Below are 19786 nucleotides of genomic sequence, written 5' to 3' on the forward strand. Positions count from 1 at the left end.
TGCTGGGTGTATAAAGCACAAGGAATAACTATCACAACCCCCTGTGGACTTGCTAACCATGAATTCCATGGTAGCTGATGAAAACTAGTGACAAGCTATGCTTTTGCAAGGCAGACATATGTACCAAAATCTGTTTTATGCAAGCTCTAACATTCTTGGAAAGCAAAATAAATACAGTGAAAAGCGTCACCTCTTTCGCAGGGATAAGTCATTATACTACATATTGCATATATTTGAATACATTTATGTCATGTAATGTAAGCATTTATAACCAATAGCTTAAAAGGTCAGGAAGCACATTTCCCATTTAATTTGCAAGTACATCATGTAATCTCACATGAGTGTATAGACTTATTCAGAAATGTTAATATAACAAATGCTTTGAGATCACTCCATGCTGCCTTTAACGCATTATTTTTAATTCATTATATTGAAAGTGCATAAAAAAAAACAAAAAAAAAAACATCTTATTAATTAATTACATGCAATATCAAACATGGGTAATATTTCTCATGGAGAATCACTGGATTTAGAGCTTCTTTCTGAGAAGCATTGGATATATGGCAATTGCCAATTGCCATGCATGCACCATAGACCTTCTGTTCTTCCGAGTAGCATCTGATTAAACAGAGGTCATCAGTACTGAAGATCTCACAATTGGCAGATTGGGCTGCTAGCAGGAAATATTGTCTCAGCGCAGGATTACAGAGAAGTTTAAATTCTTTCCACAGCTTTTTTTTTTTTTTTTTTTTTTAACAAGGTCTATAATCTTAACTAAAAAAAGTAACCCACCTTAACTTAAAATACATTTATTATTTAAATTAGAATGTTCCTCTAAAAAGAATGCACTCAAAAATATTGTTGAATGTTAATAAGCATTTATCCCAGCAGGGGGGCAGAAAGATTGAGGAACCGATAACATAAAATTATGTAATCCTTAAGAAAATCAAAGGCTTAAAACCTAAACAAGTATTCATTTTTAGATCTCAAGAGAATTGCATAGATATGATCTGTTTAAACTATAGTTTTCACAGTTTTTATTTTATTTTTTGGAATGCCGATGTTTAAGCCAAAACCAGAAGAGGAGATAATTATCAGACATATGCACAAAAGTCTGTATGTTTTCAGTGTTTATTTTTGTCTAATTATTTCTAAATACAGATTCATTTCTTAAGGGTGGTCACCCAATGTCATTCTCTCTGGGATTTCTCAGTTTGGTCTGTACTTAAAGAACATTGTTATTATTGCCAAAGAAATTCTATCCTGTGGTATGTCAAGTATTTTTTATTTAACTAACAGTCTGTTTGGAAAGTAGCCAAAACTATTACTTGGTTCAAATACAATTCACTTAAATAAATTTTATCTCGAGATAATGTAAATAGTACACCTAAAATGTGAAATGAAGGAGCCATCCTTTAGGTTATATGAATAATGCAGATCTTTCTTGTTTTACGATTCCCTGAAACTCTCACCTAATCGTACATGTTAAATATTATTAGCAAACGTGAATTTTGTTTGATGGAAAATATTTGATTGATAATATATTATATATATTTTGTACTGATAGGAAATATTTATAGTTTGCATATGCAAACTATACTCATTGTTGGTAAAAAGGAAAATAAACCAGCTGATTTTTGACCATATCTAAAATGAAGCAAATTCTTTTTTATTATTATTTTTTTATATATAGTATAGTAACTTTTATAGAAATGGGACAGTTTAGTACAAAGTAGTTTCATATGTATCCCTACAAGCATGGCCATTTGTTTCAAGGGTAGGGTATATTGGCAGGACTTTTTACCAGCAATCACTTAATACAGGTTGAACTCTTGGACTTTGGAAGCCACTGGGCATTTCACTGATGGTCAGACACACTTACCATATATGGGTATATCTAAACTGGAAACAGGTGGTTTAGTAGGACCTGAATGACTACCACAATTTAAAAAAAATATAGGCAAGCAACTGATACTAGATGAGAATGGACATAGAAAAGTACTACAGCCAGAAACAAACAGATCAGGCAGGCATCATAGTCAGGATCATCCCAGGTCAACAAGAGGGTCACTGAATGAGGTCAAGCACATAGTTTTACCCAGAACAGTCATGATCAGCAAAACTATGCAACAAATACAGAACAGGAACTGGTGAACCAGGAAACCAACTAGGTTACAGACAAGTGGAGCGTCCAGAATGCTGAGCAAATGTTGTCAAGCCTTTCCTATTTGGTGCAAAATGTTCTAACAGACATATGGTGAACTAAAGACATTTAACATACATGTGGACACAGTTAAGTGTCAGTGTAGGGAAAGAATGTAATTTTTTTTTCCATATAGATTAAAGTGCATAGACAAGAAAAAAAGCACAATTGTGGTAGCTGCTTCAAAACGATGATTTAACACACAGTTATTCACTCGTTGTAATCAGACAAGTTGGACACTCAGGAACAGAGGGGCTTAGGGCCCTGCTCAGTGAGCTTACATGCTAGAAGGAGCGGTGTAAAGTGACACAAAAGGTAAGGATAGTATTAGACTAATGACAGTTGCAAGAGAGGAATCAGTCGGGAGCTATTAACAGTTTAATTGATACACTTTTATTAAGAAGTGGGTTTTTAATGATTTTTGAAGGAGTGGAGACTGGGTGAGCATCTAACAGAGAAGGGAAGTGAGTTCCACAGGATCGGTGCAGCCTTCGAGAAGCCTTGAAGGCGAGCACCAGAGCATCATACACCTCTACAGGTGCTTAAAAAGTCCAGGAACAAAAATATGATTTAAATATGTTCCTACTATAAAGAGAAACATTTTACAAATCATCCTCCACTGGAAAGCTACAGGGACATTCAATTAATATTCCATCAAACTTTTCCTTTACTGGCCATGCATGATTAGAGCTGTAGTATACAGCTGCTGGGGTTAAATAGGATAATTCCAGCAATTTATAGTATGCTATCTGTAAAACTAATCTGGCAGAAAACACAAGTGGTCCAAAAATTAATATGAGTCTGTCTCTCAACTTCTTGCATAAATCACATTCTGCCAACATTTTTTTTGTGTTCATATAAAAGCAGATCTGTCTGAAAACTTGACAAAACAAGCCTTGCGCATTACACAACATGTCATGGTATATCGGATTTCTAGAGTACAACAGCAGTTAAATTAAAAAAAAAAATCACATAATTATTTTATTGTTCTTTATCCAACAGCTATAAAATCACTGTAACAGTAAATTTGAATTGGTTCTATTCCATTTTGAATCTCTGTTTATAATATAATGTATAGGGTTTTATTTTTAGATAGGAAAACCATAAAAAAATAGAAATTATTGCTTTCCGGTACAATTCCACTTCTTGCTACTATTAATTGCCTTCCACAACAAAATATATGCAATCAGAAAGTGTGTCAGGCAACTGCTGCTTCAGCTACCCCACACAATCGTGATTGACTAATTTATGGAAAATGTACCAATCTCTGTTCCTCATTCTCTGCAGTGGTGGATAAACTTTGTTACTCCAGCTCTCACATACTGCTCTTACAACCATAATACTTGCAAAGCATCGAGGGATTTGTAGTCTACATCATCCAGAGTACCAAAAGTTGCCTAACCCTGCACTATAGTGAGATTTGTCAGGAATCTCAAGTAAATTCAAAGCAAATCTCAAATTTCAGGCCAAAATAGACACATTGTAAGCATGGCTGACTTGGGGAATTTTTCCAGTTTGGCTATTTTGGACTTAAATTTGAAATTCATTTTGAATTCCGTTGGAATTCCTGACAATTCTCACTGTAATATAAGGTTAGGCAATCTTTGGCACTCTAGTCCATGTCGTGGACTACAAATCCCTTGACACTTTGCCTGTATTGTGGCTGTAAAAGCATTAATGAAGATGTAGTAGATTCCACTTCAGTGAATAACCCTAATAAAGGATGTCTTCAAACTTATAAAAAAAAAAATCCAAGCTCATTCTTTTTCACAGTAGTACTAAAATAATAACGTACAGCGGAATAGAATGCAAAGAAATAGAAATATCCGAGATACTTTTGGGATGACATCACTTATTCAGGAGCTGATAAAATAGACCCATGATGGTTTTAACTTGGTTCCTCTGAACGAACTCTTACAACCAACATGAAACATGTTTTACATTTTTTTTTAAACCAAGTGACTGATGCAAGCCTCAGTTTATATTATTTTTATTCATATACAACCATAACTCTTCACCCTTTTTAGGGGCATGGCTAGGTTCTTAAACCATGTGGGGCTTCACCGTAAAACAAAACTTGATGACCCCTACCTTAAGAGAGTTGGGGATATTTAAGGACGTATCACTGCCTCTGGTTATTAGGTCCCTCTCTATGAATAGCACTAATAATTTGGTTGAGGAAAGAATCACTTGGGAAATAAGCAGCTTATATCTGGTGTTTGCACCAAAAACTGTGCTAGAACAGCGTCCCTGAATTAGTGAATATAAATACAGCATTATATGCACAAAGAAGACATGAGCACATTTATAAGATGCTAAATTGTTAGATGCATTTTATCGCAGCTTCTACACTAGATGTAGATTTTTAGGGTTATTCACTAAAGTGAGAATTCAAAGTGAATTTTAAATTTAAGGTCAAAATAAAAGTTGAAAATTCTCTAAGCCAACTATATTTTCACTTCGTCTACTCTGCTACTAAATTGAAAAAAATTACATTCAATTCTCGCTTTATTAAGTATTCCAGTTACTACAAGACTAAGAGATGCAACATGTTACTTTACCATAAAGCAGCATTTGGAACACACTTTATATTCTCTTTATAGACAATCCCATAGCTGACAACTATGCAGAATCTAGTGGAAGAGTCTTTATGTTGGGTAATTTTCCTGCTGTCCTTGAATTTTCTCTGGTGTTCCTATAAATGCAGTTTAAGCACATTTTCAGTTGTGCCTATGGTGTTCCAGGGCATTCCTATTATAAGAGCACCATGCACATGGACAGTTCTGGTTGGTTGTATTGCAGGACTGTGTATAATCTGTGGCATGTGTGTTAGGAACTCTTGCCTTGTTAACGACCAAGAGAAACAACAGTCACTCAAATTGCATTAAAGGACCACTATAGGCACCCAGACCACTTCAGCTTAATGAAGTGGTCTGGGTGCCAGGTCCCTCTAGGATTAACCCTGCCTGTTGTAAACATAGTAGTTTCAGAGAAACTGCTATGTTTACCTATGGGTTAATCCAGCCTCTAGTGGCTGTCTCATTGACAGCCGCTAGAGGCGCTTCCGCGCTTCTCACTGTGATTTTCACAGTGAGAAGATGCCAGCGTCCATAGGAAAGCATTGAGAATGCGCATTCAGCCGATGACATCAGAAGAGGGAGGAGAGTCCCCAGCGCCGAGGGAGCCCGGCGCTGGAGAAAGGTGAGTTTTTAACCCCCTTCCTCCCCCTTCAGCCCGGCGGGAGTGGGACCCTGAGGGTGGGGGCACCCTCAGGGCACTATAGCGCCAGGAAAACGAGTTTGTTTTCCTGACACTATAGTGGTCCTTTAATGACATGCAGCAATCCACTCCCAGCTTCATACCTGCCAGTGTTATATGATGCACAGAATCTACACATTTCTTTATAATTAAGGTAAAATTAGCCTATTTAATACAGAAATATTAACAAATACTTTAAATTAGTAGTTATTAAAATTGCAGTATCCATATATTATGTACAAGTGCATTGTACCATATATTATTGATTTAAAGAATTTGCAAAATTTGCAAAAAATCACAGGTCATAAATTTATCTAAAAGAGCACTGCCTCAAGAGTTAAACAGTTTTGAATGGATTCACAAAGTTTAAGGTGAATCTAAATATTTGGCTCCAGGGGGCTTGGAGCTATCATTAAATCATCATTCTCTGTTGGTGCTTGCTTTATGGGGTCCTACTACCTAGGAAGATTTATATAGAGAGGAGTACCTTTGACCTCTTCCTTTCTTTTACCTTAGTCTAAAAAATGTATGTCACTGCACTTTGAACTACTGGTATGATCAATAAAACAGATATTTTGTTAACATTACTGTTCCAAGTACAAAACTTCCTCCTCTGAGTTCTGAGAGACAATAAAAAATGAATTTGTGAGAGGTGTTATTCTTTCTAGCTATTAATAATTAATAACAGATGCCTTACTGATAAATCATAATTTAATTAGATGTTTAGCAGCAGGTCATTTAAGATTGATAAATTAAGAGTAGCACTAAATGTAAAACGGAGTATAAATCTAATTCTAAACTCTGCAAATATACTTATAAAACAGGACTATTTGACACATTGTCTAATTTCAAATTGAATACACACAGGGGAGGGCTGGCAGCCTTAGGCCTGGGGGGCAAAACCAGTCAAGTGGCCCATTGCGCCACTAAATCAGTTCACCATCCATGCCCACCTTTTCCTGGTTTTATAACGGATATTGATGTTATGCTAATCAGTAGCTCTTTGCCATACCCACTCCTTCACGGCTCTGACTTTCAATGTTGTCAGAGCACAGGCTGAGAATCTCTGAGCCTGTGCTCTGACTCACTAACTGAGCGCCAGAACCACGAGGGAGAGGATATGATCTGACTGCACCTACTGCTGGTGCGCACCAGTGGACCACCAGCGAATCGTTTAAATTAAATATGCTGGTGTACCCAACTTGTGAGCTGTGTTGGCCGCCGGGCGCCTCTGTTGTCATGGCACCCTGCGTGACCGCACAGCTTGCCCACCCCAACGGCTGGCCCTGCTGACACACACTGATGTTACTACTTAGACATCCCTCAATATTAATACAGAGATGAGAGTAAACACCAATAAACTGTGGAAACAGAGCTGATCCCCCCAAATTTATAAAGGTTTGCTTAGAGCAGGGCTTCCCAAACTTTTATGGCCCGAGACCCACTTTTCAAAATGGTAATTTTTCGAGACCCACTTGCTTTTTTTAATGCATATTTTAAAAAGTGAACACCAAGACAATCCGCTTTAGGGGCATACAATTGGCACACCATAGCAATCCGCTTTAGATGTACACCATGGCAATTGCTTTTAGAGGCATAAATCTGGCACACCATGGCAAACAGCTTAAGAGGCATACAATTGGCACACTATAGCAATCCGCTTTAGAGGCATACAGTTGGCACACCATGGCAATCAGTTTTACAGGCATACAATTGGAACATTATGGCAGCTTTAGATGCATAAAATTGGTACATTATGGCAATCAGTTTTACATGTATAAACTTGGCACATCATGGCAACTTTAGGTGCATAAAATTGGCACACCCGTGCAATCAGTTTTAGAGGCTTAGAAATGGAACACTATGGCAACCAGGTTTAGAGGCATACAATTGGAACATCAGGGCAGCTTTAAATACATAAACTTGGCACACCATGGCAATCAGCTTTAGATGCATAAACTTGGCATATCATGGCAATCACTTTTAGATGCACAAACTTGGCACATCATGGCAATCAGCTTCAGAGGCATACAATTGGCAGTCAGATGCATTAAATTGGCACTCCATGGCAATCAGCTTTAAAAGCATACAATTGGCACACCATGGCAATCAGCTTTAGATGCATAAAATTGGCATATCGTGGCAGTTTTAGAGGCATAATTTGGCATATCATGGCAGTTTTAGATGCATAATGTTGATATATCATGGCAGTTTTAGAGGCAGAAACTTTGCATATCATGGCAATCAGTTTTAGAGGCATACAACTGCTTACTCACAGACTCAGTCAGAATCAGACGTTGTGTCCTGCTCATCCAGGCCCCTCACATTGATTATCCCAGTGGTGGAACTAATGTAGAGAGAGCCCTGGTGCAAGTATGCTTTCTGGGGCCCCCTCTAGTGCAATTGTGGCCAAAAGGTAGATCTCCACCTGTCGGAGAACTTCAACAATGCTATGCCTGCTGGGAATCTACCATTTGTCCATCGTTGCAGGGTTATATTTGTGAGCAGTGTTTGAGCGTTTAAATGTAAGCATGTTTGTGTATTAAAGGACCACTATAGTGCCAGGAAAACAAACTTGTTTTCCTGGCACTAAAGTGCCCCGAGGGTGCCCCCACCCTCAGGGTCCCATTCCCGCCAGGCTGAAGGGAGAGAAAGGGGGTTAAAAACTCACCTTTCTCCAGCGCCGGGCTCCCTTGGCGCTGGGGACTCTCCTCCTTTAGCCGTCATCGGCTGAATGCGCATGCGGGGCAAGAGCCGTGCGCGCATATAGCCAGTCCATAGGAAAGCATTTTCAATGCTTTCCTATGGACGCTGGTGTCTTCTCACTGTGAAAATCACAGTAAGAAGCGCTGAAGCGCCTCTAGCAGCTGTCAATGAGTCAGCCACTAGAGGCTGTATTAACCCATTTGTAAACATAGCAATTTATCTGAAACTGCTATGTTTACAGCAGGCAGGGTTAATCCTAGATGGACCTGGCACCCAGACCACTTAATTAAGCTGAAGTGGTCCTTTAAGTATGTGTGTGCATGTATGGGAGTGTTTGTATGTACTGTTGCCATTGGAATGTAGTGGTGTACTTGTTTGTAATGTTTGCGTCTGAACGCAGGGGTGTTTGAATGTAGTGCTGGACTTTAAATGTAGGTGTGCTTTTTGTGTGTAGTGTCGGTGTTTGAATGAAGGGGTGTTCGTATATCATTTTGGTGTTTTAATACATGGGTGTGTTTGTATGTAATGTTTGCGTTTGATTGCAGTGCGTGTGTAGTGGATGCAGTGTGTGTATATTGTGTATATAAAATATACATATACACAATGTGTGTTTGGATGTAAGCATGTTTTTTGCAAAGAGTATGTGTGCAGTGTATACACATACAGAGACACACACATACACACATACAGAGACACACACATACACATACTGACACAGCGATACACACACAATGACACTTATTTCCTACACACAGATACACATACACTCATGTAAACAGATACACACTGACACAAAAGGAGACTCATACACATACACGCAGAGACAGGTGAGGGTGACCGTGTGGTAGGGAGTGTGTGTGCAGGTAACAGTGTAGGGGGGGCAGGGTGAAAAAGGGTTACAGTGGGCGGCGGGCAGGGGGAGAAAGTGTTACAGTGGGTGGGCAGGGGAGAGAAAGGGCTATAGTGTAGGGGGCAGGGGGAGAAAGGGCTACAGTGTAGGGGGCAGGGGGAGAAAGGGCTACAGTGGGGGCAGAGGGGGCTACAGTGGGGGGGCAGGGGGAGAGAGGGCTACAGTGGGGGGCAGGGGGAGAGAGGGCTACAGTGGGGGGCAGGGGGAGAGAGGGCTACAGTGGGGGGCAGGGGGAGAGAGGGCTACAGTGGGGGGGGGCAGGGGGAGAGAAGGCTACAGTGGGGGGGGCAGGAAGAAAATGGGTTACAGTGGGGGAGCAGGGAGAGCAGGCGTTACAGTGTGGGGGGGCAGGGGTTACAGTGGGGAGAGGGGGGCAGGGAGTGAAGGGGTTTACAGGGTGGGGAAGGGGCAGGGAGTGAAGGGGTTACAGGGTGGGGAGGGGAAGGGGCAGGGAGTGAAGGGGTTACAGGGTGGGGAGGGGGCAGGGAGTGAAGGGGTTACAGGGTGGGGAGGGGATGGGGGCAGGGAGTGAAGGGGTTACAGGGTGGGGAGGGGGCGGGGCAGGGAGTGAAGGGGTTACAGGGTGGGGAGGGGGCAGGGAGTGAAGGGGTTACAGGGTGGGGAGGGGGAGGGGGCAGGGAGTGACGGGGTTACAGGGTGGGGAGGGGGCAGTGAGTGAAGGGGTTACAGGGTGGGGAGGGGGCAGGGAGTGAAGGGGTTACAGGGTGGGGAGAGGGGCAGTGAGTGAAGGGGTTACAGTTGGGGGGGAAGGGGCAGGGAGTGAAGGGGTTACAGGGTGGGGAGTGAAGGGGTTACAGGGTGGGGAGGGGGCAGGGAGTGAAGGGGTTACAGGGTGGGGAAGGGGCAGGGAGTGAAGGGGTTACAGGGTGGGGAGGGGAAGGGGCAGGGAGTGAAGGGGTTACAGGGTGGGGAGGGGAAGGGGCAGGGAGTGAAGGGGTTACAGGGTGGGGAGGGGGCAGGGAGTGAAGGGGTTACAGGGTGGGGAGGGGGCAGGGAGTGAAGGGGTTACAGGGTGGGGAGGGGGAGGGGGCAGGGAGTGAAGGGGTTACAGGGTGGGGAGGGGGCGGGGCAGGGAGTGAAGGGGTTACAGGGTGGGGAGGGGGCAGGGAGTGAAGGGGTTACAGGGTGGGGAGGGGGAGGGGGCAGGGAGTGAAGGGGTTACAGGGTGGGGAGGGGGCAGTGAGTGAAGGGGTTACAGGGTGGGGAGGGGGCAGGGAGTGAAGGGGTTACAGGGTGGGGAGAGGGGCAGTGAGTGAAGGGGTTACAGTTGGGGGGGGGCAGGGAGTGAAGGGGTTACAGGGTGGGGAGGGGGGCAGGGAGTGAAGGGGTTACAGGGTGGGGAGGGGGCAGGGAGTGAAGGGGTTACAGGGTGGGGAAGGGGCAGGGAGTGAAGGGGTTACAGGGTGGGGAGGGGGCAGGGAGTGAAGGGGTTACAGGGTGGGGAGGGGGCAGGGAGTGAAGGGGTTACAGGGTGGGGAGGGGAAGGGGCAGTGAGTGAAGGGGTTACAGGGTGGGGAGGGGGGCAGTGAGTGAAGGGGTTACAGGGTGGGGAGGGGGCAGGGAGTGAAGGGGTTACAGGGTGGGGAGGGGGGCAGTGAGTGAAGGGGTTACAGTTGGGGGGGGCAGGGAGTGAAGGGGTTACAGGGTGGGGAGGGGGCAGGGAGTGAAGGGGTTACAGGGTGGGGAGGGGAAGGGGCAGGGAGTGAAGGGGTTACAGGGTGGGGAGGGGGGCAGTGAGTGAAGGGGTTACAGTTGGGGGGGCAGGGAGTTAAGGGGTTACAGGGTGGGGAGGGGGCAGGGAGTGAAGGGGTTACAGGGTGGGGAGGGGGCAGGGAGTGAAGGGGTTACAGGGTGGGAAGGGGCAGGGAGTGAAGGGGTTACAGGGGGGGGGGGTAGGGAGAAAATTATTTACATTAGGGGGTCAGGATTTGGGGGCTGTGTCCTACCTTAATTTAATTCCCTGGTGGTCCAGTGGGGTAACTCTCCGGTCTGAGCTCCGCCGGGTGCAGAGCTGCAGACAGTGTAATAAAAATCTCGCGAGCTCCCTGAGTGTTGCCATGGTAACGCTCTGGGAGCTCGCGAGACTTCTATCACACAGTCTGCAGCTCTGCACCCGGCGGAGCTGCAGACCGGAGCTGCTGGGCAGATTGATTGGAGGGAGCCCGGCGGCATACAGGGCAGGCCGCCGGGCTCCCTCCTGGTGTCAGTCTGCCTGACTGCCCGGCGGCCCTGGATGTGTGGGTCAGCGCGACCCACTGGGAATCGCCCTGCGACCCACCAGTGGGTCGCGACCCACACTTTGGGAACCGCTGGCTTAGAGGATTTATTCAAGATTAAATCATGCCTCTTCCTCTCTCCCCCATGTGCTGCTCTGTAGGCTGGGAGGAAGTGAAGAGTAATCACAGTCTCCCAGCACAACGCCACCTGTGGCTGCATGGGGAACAGCTGTTTAATGTAATGCTTGCAGGACGGCCAGCTGCCGCAGAACCTCTTTGTTTCCGTCTCTGCAAAGGGCTCCAGGCACTGCTTGTTGTGAGTGTGAGCCACTGTAAATTAGGGGCAGAGGGCACTTGCACTGCGGTCAAGACGGGTCTGGGCAGGAGGAGAGTGCAGTGCAATCAGTGCACTCCCCTCCTGTGGGTCACCAGTAGACTGGTGCACCTGCCCAGGATCAGAGCCGGTGCAAGGATTTTTGCCGCCCTAGACAAAATATAAATTTGCCGCCCCACCCCCATGTGACATCACAATGCCCCACCCATATGATCTGCCATATGAACTAACGCCAGTGCTGCACACAGTGTGTGTTTGCATTAAAAAGCCTGCAGGGACCAGCTATAGACACCAGAACCACTTCATTAAGCTATAGTGTCCCTTTAATGTGAGGTAAATTATAGATTAGTGTCACTAATAATATACCAGATTGCCTACTTACAATTAGAAGAGGATGATGATGGGCTGCAGTTTGGCTCCACTGGTCTGGTGTAGAACAGGACCTCTGGAGGCTGTTTGCAACTGTGGTCACAAAATTCAACGTTCTGGGAGAATTGGAAGCAGCTCCATTTTTTGGGGGCCTCTTACACAGCTCATGGTCTGGGCCCCAGTGCCTGACGGTGAGTATGCCCATAAGGCCCGCTCATAAGTCCACTTATATGTTCCACCCACCCATGAGCTCGCTCACAGGGAGTGGAGTGTGTAGGGGATGTGTTATCTAATATGTGTGCTTATGGTATGTAGTGTATAGGGATACCAGTTTGTGCAGGTGATGCAGTGTGTTTGTGTGTAGTGGAAGCAGTGTGTATTTGTGTATAAGGGATGTATTATGTGTTTCTGGTTGTGTGTGAGGGATGCATTGTGTGAATCTGTGTTTGTATGCATAAGGGATGCAATGTGTGTGTCTGTATGTGTGTGCATTGAGTGTAAGAGATGCATTGTGTTTCTGTGTGTATGTAAGAAAACAGTGTGTGTGTGTTTGCATGTGTGTGTAAGGGTTTGCATTGTATGTTTCTGTGTATGTGTGCAAATGATGCATTGTCTTTGTGTGTAAGGGTTGCATTGTGTGTGTGTGTAATGGATGCATTGTGTGTTTCTCTGTGTGTAAGGGAAGCATGTTCTGTTTCTGTGTATGTATAGGGATGCATTGTGTGTTTCTGTGTATGTATAGGGATGCATTGTGTGTTTCCGTGTATGTATAGGGGTGCATTGTGTGTTTCTGTGTATGTATACGTATGTATAGGGATTGTGTGTGTGTGTGTGTGTGTGTGCGCGTAGTGTTAAAGAGCTCCCTGTCTTGCCCCCTGTCCTATAGAGCTGTCCCTTCTGTCCCTTAGAGCTCTCCCCTGCCCCTTAGTGGTCTCTCCTCTCCCCCACCCTCCCCTAGCGGTCTCTTCTCACACTCACCCACCCTCCCTGTGCTCTTCTCATCCCCCCTCCACCCTCCCTGTGTTCTTCTCACTCCTCCCTCTGTGTGTTCTCACCCCCCCTGTGTTCTTCTTACACCCCCTCCTCCCTGTGTTCTTCTTACCCCCTTCTTATTATTAATCCCCCCTTCTTCTTACCCCCCTTCTTCTTCTTAACCCTCCTACTTCTTCTTACCCCCTCTTCTTCTTCTTCTTACCCCCTCCTTCTTCTTCTTACCCCATTCTTCTTCTTACCCCCTTCTTCTTCTTACCCCCCTTCTTCTTCTTACTCCCCCCTCTTCTTCTTACTCCCCCCTCTTCTTCTTACTCCCCCTTCTTCTTACCCCCTCTTCTTCTTACCCCCCTCTTCTTCTTACCCCCTTCTTCTAATTACTCCCCACTCTTGTTCTTACTACCCCCTTCTTCTTCTTACCCCCCTCTTTTTCTTATCTCCCCTCCTTCTTACTTCCCCCTTCTTCTTACTCCCCCCTCTTATTATCCCCCCTCCCCTCTTCTTACTCCCTCTCTTCCATCTTCTTACTCCCTCTCTTCCCTCTTCTTACTCCCCCCTCCCCTCTTACTCCCACCTCTTCTTACTCCCTCTCTTCCCTCTTCTTACTCCTCCCCCCTCTTCTTACTCCCCCCTCCCTTCTTCTTACTCCCCCTTCTTCTTACTCTCCCCCCTCCCCTCTTCTTACTCTCCCCCCTCCCCTCTTCTTACTCTCCCCCCTCACCTCTTCTTACTCTCCCCCTCCCCTCTTCTTACTCTCCCCCTCCCCTCTTCTTACTCTCCCCCCCTCCCCTCTTCTTACTCTCCCCCTCCCCTCTTTTTCTCCCCCCCCTCTTCTTACTCTCCCCCCTCCCCTCTTTTTACTCCCCCCCCTCTTTTTACTCCCCCCCTCGTTTTACTCCCCCCTCCCTTCTTTTTACTGCCCCCCCTCCCCTATTTTTACTCCCCCCTTCCCTTCTTCTTACCCCCTCCCCCCCTTCTTCTTACCACCCCCCCTCCCTTCTTCTTACTCCCCCTTCTTCTTACTCTCCCCCTCCCCTCTTCTTACTCTCCCCCCTCCCCTCTTCTTACTCTCTCCCCCTCCCCTCTTCTTGCTCTCCTCCCCTCCCCTCTTCTTACTCTCCCCCCTCCCCTCTTCTTACTCTCCCCCCTCCCCTCTTCTTACTCTCCCCCCTAACCTCTTCTTACTCTCCCCCCTCTTCTTACTCTCCCCCTCCCCTCTTCTTACTCTCCCCCCTCCCCTCTTCTTACTCTCCCCCTCCCCTCTTTTTACTCTCCCCCTCCCCTCTTTTTACTCCCCCCCCCCTCTTCTTACTCTCCCCCCTCCCCTCTTCTTACTCTACCCCCCTTCTTCTTACTCTCCCCCCCTCCCCTCTTCTTACTCTCCCCCTCCCCTCTTTTTCTCCCCCCCTCTTCTTACTCTCCCCCCTCCCCTCGTTTTACTCCCCCCTCCCTTCTTTTTACTGCCCCCCCTCCCCTATTTTTACTCCCCCCTTCCCTTCTTCTTACCCCCTCCCCCCCTTCTTCTTACCACCCCCCCTCCCTTCTTCTTACTCCCCCTTCTTCTTACTCTCCCCCTCCCCTCTTCTTACTCTCCCCCTCCCCTCTTCTTACTCTCTCCCCCTCCCCTCTTCTTGCTCTCCTCCCCTCTTCTTACTCTCCCCCCTCCCCTCTTCTTACTCTCCCCCCTCCCCTCTTCTTACTCTCCCCCCTAACCTCTTCTTACTCTCCCCCTCTTCTTACTCTCCCCCCCCCTCTTCTTACTCTCCCCCCTCCCCTCTTCTTACTCTCCCCCTCCCCTCTTTTTACTCTCCCCCTCCCCTCTTTTTACTCCCCCCCCTCTTCTTACTCTCCCCCCTCCCCTCTTCTTACTCTACCCCCCTTCTTCTTACTCTCCCCCCCTCCCCTCTTCTTACTCTCCCCCTCCCCTCTTTTTCTCCCCCCCTCTTCTTACTCTCCCCCCTCCCCTCGTTTTACTCCCCCCCTCCCTTCTTTTTACTGCCCCCCCCTCCCCTATTTTTACTCCCCCCTTCCCTTCTTCTTACCACCCCCTCCCCTGTAGGTGGCCGAGCTGCACTCCGGTCCGCGGTCACGGCCGGAGTGATAGGAAGGTGCTCAGTGTGCACCTTCCTGTCAGTCCGGCCGGGTACAGGAAACAGAAACTCCTGTTCCGCGTGGAACAGGAGTTTCTGTCTCCTGTACCCGGCCGGACTGACAGGAAGTGCACACTCAGTGTGCACCTTCCCATCACTCCGGCCGGGACCGCGGACCGGAGTGCAGCTCGGCCACCTACAGGGGAGGGGAGGGAGGGAAAAGCAGCTGCAGCCGTCTGAGCGCTCTTTACAGAGCGCTCGGCGGCTGCAGCATTTAAAGGGCCGGCCCGCCGCGGCCGGTCCTAAAAGAATTTCGGGCGGCCTGGGGGGCAATTGCCTCCCTGCCCCCCGGCCCAGCCCGCCCCTGAATACACATAGAAATGGCTTCTCTTAGTGTTTTTTTGCAAGTGATGGTTTTTTTGTACTTTTTTATTCATTATTTGTAGTAGTCCAATTCCATTAACTAGTTTGATTTTTTTCAAAAGTGCAAATAAGATGTAGGTTTGAGGATTGCTGTATAATTATTGCTTGTTACTAACACATTGCCCCGTATGTATTTACCTGCATTAGACTGAAAAGATGTTACATGCAGATTTGTGAAGGCATATAGGCATACATAATTATTCACATCTGCCTCAGAACAGAAATTGATTTAGCATACAGTTTTGCATATATAGATTGTGCCCAGATCTTACGGATGTCATATTTCTCCAGAATAAGGACGGTGCTGTGCTAAAACAAATGTTGCACAGTTTCAGTATGGTTAAAACTAAGAATAGTGACACAGTGGAAAATAATAGGTTCTGGGGGGACATGGAATAGCATTAACTGCTAGCACTTAAACAGATTATTAATGATGAAGTTTAAGTCACAGATTTTCACACACTTTTGATTAATCTTGAAATCACAATCATTAGTAATAACACAATCCACAGCTTTCTCTATTCTCAAATAATTTTAACCACCTTCTGGAAAGACAACCATCACTATAACAAGGAGCCCACACCAGGCATAGTCCCATGTAAACCTGCCTGCCTTTGATAAAGGTTTATTATGCATAAGGTACAGAAAGTAGCGTGGTCCAGGCACTCAAGGTAAATTATGTAGTAGCTTTATTGGAAAAACAGAATGGATATGGCAACATTTCGACCTACAGAGAGGTCTTTGTCAAGCTTTTTGTTTTTCCCAAAAATCTGCTACATAACTGACCTTGAGGGTCTGTACCATGCTACTTTCTTTACTTCATGTATAGGGATTGTCAGCTCCAGGCTCGGTAGCACCAAGGTTCATCATTAAATAAGTGTGCAGATTCCCTTCTTCAAATGAACAATCCATTATGCAGACATGCAACTGAATATAACTTGGAGGAATACCTTACCTCCTAATTGTCCCTATGTTGCAGGGACGTCCCTATGTTGCAGTTCGTATTTGGGGCACACATCCCTATGTGCCTCTTTTCTATCCTATAAGTCTTTGTTTTGTGAAATTCACAACTATTAAACAAATTAATTAGGGTAGGTGGATTTAAACAGACAGAGTAGCTTGAACTACTAAATAATTGTGGTAGTATGGTCCATGCACTCAAGATCAATTATGTATAATACATATATATATAATACATACATACATATATATATAATACATACATACATACATACATATATAATACATACATACATACATACATATATATATATTTGCACGCGCACATACATTAACATATACCTGTTTGTGCTTATTTGCACGTCAACTTCTTTGCACAAATTCTGAAATAGTTGTGAAAATGATTTGGAATTTTTGAGCCCAATATGGACTTCCTAAATACAACTTCAGATAGACAGTGAATTCACAACAGATTTGTTTTAAATCTGCATTACATTGTGGGAAGTTTTATCATTTATGTATAACCGTAAAGCAAATCTGTTATACCCATATGTTGAACAGTAAAGTAATGATTCACTGTAGAATTTTCAATGTCTCAATGTTAAACTTATGATATATATATATATATATATATATATATATATATATATATATATATATATATATATATATTAATGGTTTATGGCATGAAATTAAAGAGTGTAGGTCAGACATTTGTTATGTATTTATACTTTGGAGATCAAAGACTTTAAAGTTTACTCCTTAGCTTGCATTTATTTATTTTATTTTTTTATGGACTTTGCACTGTAGATTCTGTTGCCAGTAAAAGAGAAGAATGTCAGCAAGACATAAACAGTTAACTAATAAAGGGCCAGGGGAACTATAACAAGACAAAGAAAAATGAGTTCCGGTTTAAGTTCCATGAACCTCTTTTTATAGGAACATAATAATTCCCTAATTTCCTATTCAATAATTACAAAGCACATCAAACATAAACAAGGCAACACTGATTTATTTTATCAACCTATGAGTAAGAAGGTGTTTAAATATTAACATCTTGACACTCATAAAATATTAAAAAGTTGTTACCAAAAGAACGCACAATGATTTGTTCTTACCACAATATCTTTTCCAGCCCACTTGCACTCGTCCCTCCGGGTGTTAGTTACAGGCCAGACAATCTAAAATGAGAAATAAAATAAATGGTCTTTTATTACAGATTGTGGTGTTGGCCTACAAAATTTTAACAAAAATAAAGAGAAATGTGCAGGAATATGCAGGACAAACAGCATAAAACTGAACAGTATGTTGTGGTGAACCTGGACATCTGACTTTAGGAATATAGACGGAAAAAGGCCAAGTTGAGAAAAAAAACTAAAATAATTCCGAGTCTGTAGACCTAATGACAGAAAGTGTAATCCAAAAACTGTATTTGTTTATGATGTTTTTGGAGAGAAAAGGAGGAGAATTAATCAGAGGGGACAAAACCTGTCTGGGGGAAAGATTGGGCAGATAGACAATAACTGTTACTCTCGGTGGTAGAGAAAAGAACTGACCCTGAAGAATTGCTACAGAAGGTCCCTGGGGACATAGGAGAAGGGACAAACGATGTTGTGGAATAGTTCTGGATCCTAAACCAGGGAACAGACACTCATGCTCAGGTCTGGTGAAATTAGTGTTGGCTACACACAGAGAGAGATTAACTTTTGCAACCCACTCTATCTATTCACAATTTTTACACCAGACACACACACACACACACACACACTTCATACACTTTAGCCCCGTCCCCTTGAGTAACTCCCTACATGCATTGTTCCTACAGATGATATAAGAAGTTATTGCTAAAGGGACCTAAAGCTTAATGTAGTGGTTCTGGTACCTACAGCATGTATCTCCAGGTTCAGCACTGAAAACACTGCTTTTTCAGAGAAAAGGCATGGTTTACATTGCTGCCTGCATACTTGTATAAAATCATCCGTCAACCTGTGCTAGACCAACGTGAATGTGTGTGTTTAATTGGGACTATATAAATATATGTATATAAAATTACATTTTTTTTAAATATAGGACAGGTACATATACCTTTGTATATACATTGTGAACAAAAGGACTGTGGCACACAGACACTAGTGAAGCTCCTACCTATACCAATTATTGTGTGTACAAAGTGGTTAATATGAACGTAAGATTGTGTAACTATTTCACCTTACATTGTAAAATTACATTTTAGCATGAAAATACTACTTAAATGCTTCTTATATATTTACCTTTTTATATTACTTACAGTTGCATTGCACAGTGTATACCTTGATATTTTCACACACACTTTATTAAGGTTGTAAAAAGTGACTTCTTCTAAAAAGTGGATTCAGGAACTGGATAATAAGCATGAAAACGGACCTGGTTTTCTGCCATACTACATAGGTATTTGAGATATGGATACATTGTCAGCCTATGATTATAGTAAGTCTTTTAATACTGCCTAAGCTTAGTACTTCCAGCAAAGTTATAAAAGGCTTTTCACCCACTGCAAAACCCAGAGATCCTCACAGTCAATTATTCATGCTTGTTGAAAAGCTTTTAGGAATTACATATAGGATAAAACATTATCCTTATTTATTACCAGACTAGCATTCTGTTGGGAGCTTCAGATAATGTACTATGCATGGGCGAAGTGGACTGCATGCAAGGTTTCCAGACCAGGTTATTTACACCTTAAACAGAACAGAAATCGTACCTCCTGTGGTTTTAGGAGGAGAGATCACCTTTACAGCTGCATAATAATTAATAATTTTCCATGTTCTGCAGCTGTGTTTTATGCCAAATCCAATAAAGCAAAAAACAGTGCAGGTTTGTTTTGTTTTTTTATTCAATGAAAACAGCACATTGTCTTTTTTACTGAAAATAATCTCCATAAATGGCAACTGTGTTGATTCGTGACCCACTATGCAGGCATAGCCTCTTCAAATGATCAGTGGTCATGTCATGGCATTTAATGCGTTTACCTAAAACTTATGAAATGTGAGGATGGGGAATAGGTGAATACAATTTCTCGAACCCGAAAACAACTCTCAAAGCTTTGGCCTAAGGTTGAGAAATTGCAGTGTTTGAAGAAGCCTTCTGAATTCTGCATTCTGTAAGACAGACTTTGAAAGTGTTGCCCATCGGTATGTGAAGTTCAGATGTTCTTAGTATAAAGTCAGTCATTCACAAATGTTCCTGTGAGAGCCCACTGGTGATTTTGCACTTTTATCCACAATCTGAAATAAAATAAGATTCATGTGTGCATATGGTGATCTGTCA

General features: G+C 44.0%; 1 protein-coding gene across 2 annotated transcripts in view; it reads right to left on the reverse strand.

Moving 5' to 3' along the window:
* Window positions 1-19786, reverse strand: part of SEMA3A (semaphorin 3A) — a 215872-nt gene that overhangs the window by 114163 nt on the left and 81923 nt on the right. For both annotated transcript variants that reach the window (XM_063448192.1, XM_063448191.1), the window contains exon 3: window positions 17599-17661. In XM_063448192.1, the coding sequence (XP_063304262.1) occupies window positions 17599-17661 (63 nt within the window). The remainder of the gene's footprint in view (window positions 1-17598; window positions 17662-19786) is intronic.

Source organism: Pelobates fuscus, chromosome 3 (genome assembly GCF_036172605.1).
Source record: "Pelobates fuscus isolate aPelFus1 chromosome 3, aPelFus1.pri, whole genome shotgun sequence".
In the NCBI taxonomy this organism is placed as follows: domain Eukaryota; kingdom Metazoa; phylum Chordata; class Amphibia; order Anura; family Pelobatidae; genus Pelobates; species Pelobates fuscus.